This window comes from Engystomops pustulosus, chromosome 2 (genome assembly GCF_040894005.1).
Source record: "Engystomops pustulosus chromosome 2, aEngPut4.maternal, whole genome shotgun sequence".
Lineage (NCBI taxonomy): Eukaryota > Metazoa > Chordata > Amphibia > Anura > Leptodactylidae > Engystomops > Engystomops pustulosus.
Genome location: NC_092412.1, coordinates 126041333 through 126050526, shown reverse-complemented (window position 1 = coordinate 126050526; position 9194 = coordinate 126041333). Strand labels below are relative to the sequence as shown.

Below are 9194 nucleotides of genomic sequence, written 5' to 3'. Positions count from 1 at the left end.
CACAACTGCTTCAAAAGGTCATAAGATGGATGAACTAATTTTGATATGATACACCCCCATATACATTTATCTTCTCTACTGCCATGACAGATATTGGGGGAAAAAAGGGTCACTGCTGCCCAATCCCTTTTGTGCTTATTCTGGATTGACTCTGGTCAATTTATTTATTTATATGGATTTATTATTACAAATTATTTCAGCATATCCAGGCTGGATGTATTATTGCAATTTTTATTTCACAATATTCTAGTTCACAATATTTCAGTGTTACAAAGAAATAGAAAGTAAGTTAATAGTTTAATGAACTTTTTTTTTATATATAAAATAAGTGGATTTTGCTAATTGGCTATTAAAATGGTCTTCTAGTAAATCTAAATAACTGTTGAAATTTTGCACCCTATTAACAGTTTTCCACTACTTAGGATTAATTGTCCGTGTTATCCTCTGTGCCCATTAGTGAAGTATTTTTTTCTAATAGTTATTCTTCTTTACTCCTACACTTCTTTTCTTTTGTAAAATATCATTAATTACTACAATACCTAAATCTCCCCATTTATTCATATTCCCGTCTTATGTATACAATTTATTCGTGACTGCAGCCATGTAGCAAAGACCCCATGTCTTTTTCTCTTCAGTCGTGTGCCAGTCTGTAGGGCAGCCTAATCCGTCCACTTAGTTTATGCACAAATAAAGACAGTGGAAAATATCAATTTAACAATTTTGCTTTATTACTGTACTGGTCAAATCCCAACAATATTTTATGTGATAGAACATTTTGCATTTTAGGTAACATAGATCGGTAGTTAGTTTCCTTTAAAAAGACTATCTATTTAGTAGTCCAGTGTTTACGATTTTGTGGACAATATCAGTGAAATGAGCATTTACTTCTTTAGATATGGTTAGAACATAAAAAGTAACATAATTGGATTCATTTTGAAACATTCTTGAAGTTAGGGAACACAACAATGGTTGAAATACACTTTGCATTTGATTTAATACATGGTATGTTGAAGTGATATGTTATATCCAAACAGAAAATTAAACTCATTTTTAATATTACCAATTGATTTAGTCTGACATTTTGTGTTATTGGCCTTGTGCTGGTCCTTGTGCTGGTTTCAAATAACTTTATTTATACAAGAGACACATTTGTCTTTTATATACCCTGCAGCAGTCATGTATAAAGAGGAGGGGTATAACTACCAGAGACCTTAACAGGACAACCCAAAATGATGGTTTCCCATCTGGGACCCAAACAAGAATCCCATACCCACTTTATTAGGCAGCTGCCCTATTTAGACCACCTCCACAAAAGGTTTCAGTATGTTCCAGAACAATAATCTCAATACTTCCCATTATACTTTTATTCATCTCACAGCAATGCTTAGAAGAGAAGGAATAGAGAGCCTAAACTCTTGTATGAATAAATTACCAAACATGTTGTTATCTGCAACCCTTCAAGAATTTTTCTGTGTCTCCATCTCATATCTATTGCAGAAGAGGCCTCCATAAACTCCTCATCCAGCATATCTGTACACATACCTTGTCCTTGCTATAAACAGTATTGTATGAAATACTATAAACGCCAAGATTACTGCAGGTTATATCTCAAAACATACATCCTGGTTTCAGAGTCATTTCCAGGTATTATAACAATTTTAGTTACCTGCCAACAAAGTAGCCACAGTTCTGTTAATAGAATCCATGTGGAAATTGTGAGAAAACAAAAAGTGACTAAAATTGAAAACACAACTAGAATTTAAATTGCCATTTCTGTGTATGATTCTATTCTCTGCAGGAATATTGATGGCACTTCTAGGCAAATCAAATATTTACATATGTATAATAACGCATCTTCTCCCCACTGCTGATCCCAGCAGTGAGTGCAGGTGAGGAACTCCTCTGAAGCCACGTTAAGATGTATACAAGCAAACCAAGTGGTTTATTTCCAACTCACAGTGACGTTTTCAAGCGAGTTATGAGCAGAGTATAGTTGATGACTTCAGGGTTATATATCATAACCAACACAATACTCTTAGAAGGTCAATTCCACCAGATGTTATAGGGACAATCCAGTTCTTAGCTGAATTATACACACAAATATATGTTTAGAATTTTTTTTCTTTGTTTTTGTTTTTTTGGAACACATCAGCACTACTAGGAACACGCTAAAAGTACAGAACACAGAACCTGAGGAATGCTCCTCTGCATTAAATACAATGTTATATAGTTTCATAATGGTCTAATATTTTGTTTTTACATTATCACCAAGTTATACCGTCATAAATTACAATATACAGAAATGTTATATATCATTAATTATAGGGGTAGTTATTGCTTACATCAGCAAGCAGCAAAATAGGGCACAGATTTCTAATCACCAGTGGAATGAAGAGAGAACACTGTTTTTCACAAAGAACTGCTTCACCTAAAGCATAGATTCCAGAGGAGTACATATATCAGACCAGTAAATCACTACTATATACTGTATATACTGAAGGGTTTCGGAGTAACATTAATGAGATATGGCAAGGCTAGTTCTTATAAGTAGCGACACAAACTTCCATTCAGGGTCTTTACATTGTATCCCATAATTACCAATTTTATGTTGATCTCCTTGTTCAGTTTTGGTATACAGTAATTCCATGTGTCATATACTTAATATGATATTGAGTATGTTAACATCTAATACCATATCTTAGCAACATAACAGTTATTCTGCTGCCATTGCTTCCATCAATTGGTTTTCCAGAACACAATTCATAATGCACAATTCATTTTGACCTTACATAGATTAGGTCAGTCAAGGGGATAGGATAATTCTGAGTCATATAAATCCTCTTGAGGTTGACACTCATGTAATGGAGAAGACCTCATACAATTAAACCATGCCCATCTACATTGGGGAGAGTTATTATTTTTATTCAATGGCAATACCACAGTTTTACCAGATAAAATGTATACTTCTGAAGTATTACCATCAAAATGAGTGCAGCCAATTAATACACTATTTAAATACCAGCGCCAATGTGTGTGGGTTTTTTTTTGTCTTGCTCGTTGACACCGACATCCCTGGTATCCAGAATAACCCTTGGGTTTCTTGGTGGCAGGAACTCTTTGTATTGGATTAAATAACTAAGCATTATAGCCTAGCATAAAACCCGTTGAGACAACTCTTTGTTGGAGTAAAACACAGGCATCATAATAAATTTGCACCTCTTAGGGTGCACCACCTTCATTTTAGAAAGCGCAGTAAAATATGGCAATTTTTGCAAAGAAACACACTGTAGTCTATCTTGTGAGATTTTAACACCAAAAAGGAGGTAGAAAGTTTGAATACTACCGCCAATGTGCACAATATGTTAGGAAGCCTGACACACTGAACAGGTTTCGATGTGTCATTTTGTCAGATATGCCAGAATTCAGGGAATTATGAGAGCATCAGTAGAGATTTCCATTGCACAGCCTTTCTCAAATATCACACTCTTCTGCTGAACCCTAAATGCATCTATTATTGAGAAAACAGAAACTATGTTCTCCTCATCTCTACAGCAACCGCTGCCCTGAACATTATACTGCTACATTTAAAGAGGTCACTAGACAATATTTCAGCTCTGTACACTGCCATAGACATATGACTAGTAAGCAGAAGGCACCCAGCAACAGGCAAGTGTACACCCCAAAATACTGCATCAACCTTCACAATAAATAGATAAAATACATCAGGGGAGGGGCGCTTTTTAATGGTGAATAACTATTTGAATAAATGGCACTGTCTTTTCTCCTTCTGTAAGGAAATTCCTTCTGTATCCTTAAAAGAAAGGGATCATTTAATTTATGTATGACTCTATGGCTAAGCGTCAGCAGGTTCTGTTAAACCTTACGTTATTGATAGCGGAAAAAATAGCTCAAATACCTGGGTCTTTTCACCGCTATAAATAAAGGACACGTTAAGGAGGAACAGAAGGTAAAATGGCCGCTACTGCTCACCACCTGTTTTTTTTTTCATTTCTGTAACATTTGCCTAAAGTGGAGAGTGTTACGGAAACCCCTGATTCATGTGTGATCTTGGCCTCACATTCAGTAAAAATAAGAAGACTTGCTTTGCTTGAGACCAAAGTAAATTACATTATTTCCAATGCACTGCTAGTTGCCAGTGAAAACATGGTTACGATTGACCCCCAGCCCAATAACACTGATTAGCGTGGTTTTCTGACATAAAGCAGCCATATTTTATAATCACATACAATCCCTTTCATGCCTCGGGTTTGCCGGCGATTCTCAAAAACATAGCTGCTATAGTGGGAAGAGGCTTCGCACAGGTATTAATTCTGCCAACATTTTCCTTGTTGGTGCCATTTTATAGGCAATTGTTCTGTAACATTTGTATATGGCTGTGGACCTATAACACACTCCAACTCAATCTTATTTTGGCACCCCTTCTTCAGTGTCTGAAGTTGTACCACCTTTTGGTAATGCTCCAAAAGATTGCTGTTCTAGAATTAAAATAATTGATTGTCCATTTTTTTGTTAAATTGAAAAAAACAAATCCAAATTATAAATGTGGATATTACTAGATTATTATCCATATTAGCACCTGACAAGGGGAAAAAATGCTCATAAATGACAAATTATGGGACATGGACCCTTAGGCTGGAATCCACGGCAATAATAGGTCTTTTTAGAATACCACAACTGCTGCAGGTCTAATGACCTAAACTAGCAGCAAACAAGGCATCTTGGGAAGCTGTAAATTCAAGTTACTAGACCCACGGTAAGAAGAAGATTCATGGACTGTATAAGAGAGACTTATTATGGTTATGTGATTCCAGCCTAAAAAATGTCAGTGAAAACTAAGTAAATCTTGTGTGAAAGCTTTCATGCCATAACAGCTCCTTAAAGTGGCACTGAATACCAGTTCAGACCACCTAAAGGGGATGGCTTCTTCCAAAATCCAGGTCAAGCCAGTCCACAGGTTGTGTCTGAAATTGCAGCCCAGCCACCCCAAAAGTCTTGTTTTTTTCTAACCCTTTAAAATATCTTTAAATCTCTACCACATTTGGTTCACCAATCTATTTTACAATAGGTCTGCTATGAACATTGATTATTGCTCATTTATAATCATTCAAAAACTTCTTGGGTATCTATTTCACTTGCGAGGTCTTGCATTTGTTTTGTTACTCTAAAAGGCACATATAGCTGTGGATTCTGGATGATGCAATGCCGCTTTAATACTGGTGTAACCATCTGAATATAGTGCACTTTAAAAATGTCAAATATGAGTAATAGGAAAAGTATCGATATCAAAATCTGACACCCCTTGGCAGAATAAGGTCAATCAAGTGTTACTTGTTTCCACTGTTTAATAAATCCCATGCGATCACATGATTTCCATGAGTCCACTTCTTATTCTTCAAAAAGAACCAAGAGCAGAACTTAAGGTGCTGCACAGAATTCAGCTAAATAATTTTCATCTGTCATTTAGAAATTGCAGGGGTTTCTTGTCACAACTTTGGATAATGTGGATCTGGGAGTTATCAGAAAACTGAAAATACCACTTAACGGTAATATCAATTTGAGTTACTGGGGAAATTATGCTATTACTGAAGCCACTAGGTGAATGTCCAAAAAAATCATGTATTGTGAGAAATACCCTGCACCTCATAGCAAAATTACTATAAATTACTATATACTGGATAACCTGTTCCATCATAACTTCTGAAGTTTCAAGCATTGAAAACCAGATGCAAGAATGTTAGGCTACTTGCACAGGAACGTGTGCTGTTATTGTGCCACAAACAACAGGTCTGTGGTCCATTTCATCAGTCCGCCGGTCATCAGTGTATAACACGTTTCTGAGCCGTATGTAGTCCATTTTGCAGATCCGCAAAAAAAAATAAAAAGAATGCCTGGGAAATGATGTTGCTAGCTTTTCCCAACCCCTTCGCAAACGATTATATTAAACAGCAACTGACCTTTAAATAAGGACCGTATGACATCTGTGTATCGTCTGTATGGCATCCATATTTTTCACATTCCCAGTGACTATTGTGGCAAGTCAGGGGCTCTAAACACACTGTCTGGGTGGTCAGGAGGCTAAGGCAACATTCATGTGCAGGAGGACTTAGCATTTTGCTCTAACATTTACAGATAATATGGGAGTAATGTGGGTACATGGTTTAACACAAAATAGTATAGCCAATCAGATGTATTCTACTTCATCATCTATTTAGTATTATAATGCTTTAATTCACAATACATCACAATAAGTTCGAATTTGCACAGTTTGGGGGGAGGGGGGGTTACAATATCATAAACTAATCATGAAGATGAGGATTGGGTTGATAAATCTTGCCTGTTGCTGCCCCCATCTAAAACATGACTTTGCACCACTGATTCTACACCATCTTTTCTGAAAGGAAACATGATGCATAAAATTAAGGCAGCCTGAAGGTCACTGAACCCATATGTAAAGGAGCATGCTGTACTGAATAATTAAATATACATGATGTGCTAACACAGTAATAACCCCCTTTCTTTGTTTGATTAAATATGATAGTTTGGATGCTAACACTTCTGTGAGCAAATGTCCTCTTATTGTACTTGGAAATGAGAGCCATGCGGAGCTGAGCTTGGATCAGATTTCCTATGACTAAACCCACTGATGAATAGTAGATTGTGGACTTCTATTTAACAGATGGGATGATTTCTATAAGGTTGATACTAATTGAACGCCTTAATACCTGAGTGTTTTTCATGCTGTAGAAGTTGACTTATCCACAGGAATTGCTCAAAATTGGATATATCTCTCTGTACTCCAGCAGTGCCTTATTGCCGTATTAAAGTGACCTATCTAAAACTAGAAAAATAACTGCTAGTAATCTCTAAGCTTTTATGTATAAAGAATACTTAAGAGGTAAATATACAGTTGCAATAGTATTTCCAGTCGAGGGTCGCCGAGGGCACCACAAGGCTCTCTATCATTAACTTTAATACTGATCTAATAACTGCCAGAACTAATATACTGTAGTTATTGGCAAAGGTTTAAACATCTAGGAGAATCAGAAACCTGCATCATTGGCATGGCGACCATTGTAACTAAAGGCCAGGACCACAAAACCACAGGAATCATGTGAATAAAAACCATGTGAGACACACACACACAGACATCTTGCATGGGTGAGGTTGACATTTCTGTACTGCATTTGACAGAGGTCACGTGGTGGACTTTATAAAGATACATACATCTCCTAAGTGTTCACTTACAGCAAAGGACATTGGCCATTGTTTAATACAACCTATATTTCCCATCATCCCCTAACTGCTGCTGCATGTGAAAAGAGAAATGTTATGTCTTCTTTCATCAACAAAGTCAAGCTGATGCTTCAAACAACTATGAGAATGTAGTTCTGAACGCACACTACTCAGGTGAGATCATTACACTAGGACAGGAGGAAAATGCCATTAAAGTTTGGGTCTACCTAACCTAATTCACTGGAGCACTACTGTTATATAACACACAAGGGAGGTCAGGATGCCTTTTACATTTCATAGATCCTATGCCGGTTGGCCATTGCTATACAGTTGTTCTCTTTTAACAATGCTCTTTTCATCATGCAACTTCTTAGATTCCTTTTCCTAGAAGTTACAGGGCAATGAACTGATATCCTATATTTGCCAATGCTATGCATTGGCACTGATAAAGTGGACCATGCTTTGTAAGGCGGCTTCTGGGAAGATAGGAGCTTTGGAAAGTTTGGCTTGGCCTTAGTTCCACCTCTCCTCTTTCTGAAACGTACAGGAGATGCACGTCTTGGACCATTCATGACTCCCTTCAGACATTCATCCTTTAACTCCAGAGGGCAGTGTAAGCTCTCCTTTCTGGGCATCAGGATATTCTCATATCCCAAGCCTTTATTTCTAGATATACTTTCATCCCACTCTTTCTCTCTAGAAGCAGGTGTACTTTCTAAAGTCTCCTTTCTTACAGATTCTGTGTTTCCTTTGGCTCTCTTTGGTGAGCTAGCTCTGGACACTTGGGACCATGGCAAACATTTGGCACTATATGGTTTGCCACCCCCGTGCAATGGGTCTAAATAGTCTTGTTTTTCTATAACCTGCACATCAGGACCAAGGTTCAAACTAGTTCTGTCTGTAAAAGAATCTCTCCCGTCATAACCTCCTAGATCAGCTGGGGCTGAACACTGATGAAGAGGCCATGATCCTTTGCAGTCTCCTTGATTCTCCTTGTCATCTCCATTATCTTCCTGTCCTCCATCAAAGGTATTCTCAGCTTGGTTATCATCTTGGCTTGTATTGGTTGTTGGGTTAAGGTCCTTGAGAAAAACAACAATGACTGTGATGTTATCACTGGAGCCAGCATCACGAGCAGATGCTACCAGTTTATGGGCAACCATGCTACTATCTCCATTATTTTCCTTCAGGTGGTCGGACACAACTTTTACAGCCTCATCTGGGTTTACTGTATCATAGAAACCATCACAAGCCAAAATTAGATAATCTTCAGAACCATCAAGAACCATAGAGGTAGAGTCTGCATCACCGCAAATATATGGCTTATGCTCAGCATCTCCTGTATGACAAAAAAAAACACAAACAAACTGAACAAATGCATGACATACTAGGCTGATATCAATTCATCACCTCAATGTTTCTTAAATTCAATGGGCCCGGAATCTCATTGTAAGTTTAAAATGCATAGCTAATAAGTTGTACACAATGTATGGAGCTGTCCATTTCCAGATTCCTACACTGGTAGTTTTCTAAAACAAAAAATTTATAAGGCCACTGTACTGTCCATTAAAAAACAGAAATCGTGTCACCATAACTATGCAAAGAGAACAGAACTGTTTAGGAATATTATAGACACTAGGAGCCTGTCATCTGGTTTGAAGCCACCAACCTACCAGTCAGTCATGCAGGTGGAGAAAGTTTCTTCAATATAACTCTCTAGATAGAAGTCAACCACTATAATTCATTTTCTAAATGTATGAAGCTGTAAAATATTTTCAGATATATAATGAAATGCTGGTGGGCAGTGGCTTCAAACCTGTGGTAGAAACAGCACGGTTTATCTCCGGATAGAAACCGATGTGGACCAGCAGTGACTGACTGCGCAGCAGTTGAACGAGAATCCAGATAACCCCATTAATTTAGATTAAATACCATTCCAC

The 9194-nt window shown here is 37.3% G+C and overlaps 1 protein-coding gene across 1 annotated transcript in view; it reads right to left on the bottom strand.

Annotated features, from left to right (window-relative positions):
- Positions 1-706: 706 nt before the first annotated feature.
- Positions 707-9194, bottom strand: part of PPM1E (protein phosphatase, Mg2+/Mn2+ dependent 1E) — a 150098-nt gene continuing 141610 nt past the window's right edge. Inside the window, exon 7 of the mRNA XM_072136283.1 lies at positions 707-8593. Within this exon, the coding sequence (XP_071992384.1) occupies positions 7542-8593 (1052 nt within the window). The 3' untranslated portion in view covers positions 707-7541. The remainder of the gene's footprint in view (positions 8594-9194) is intronic.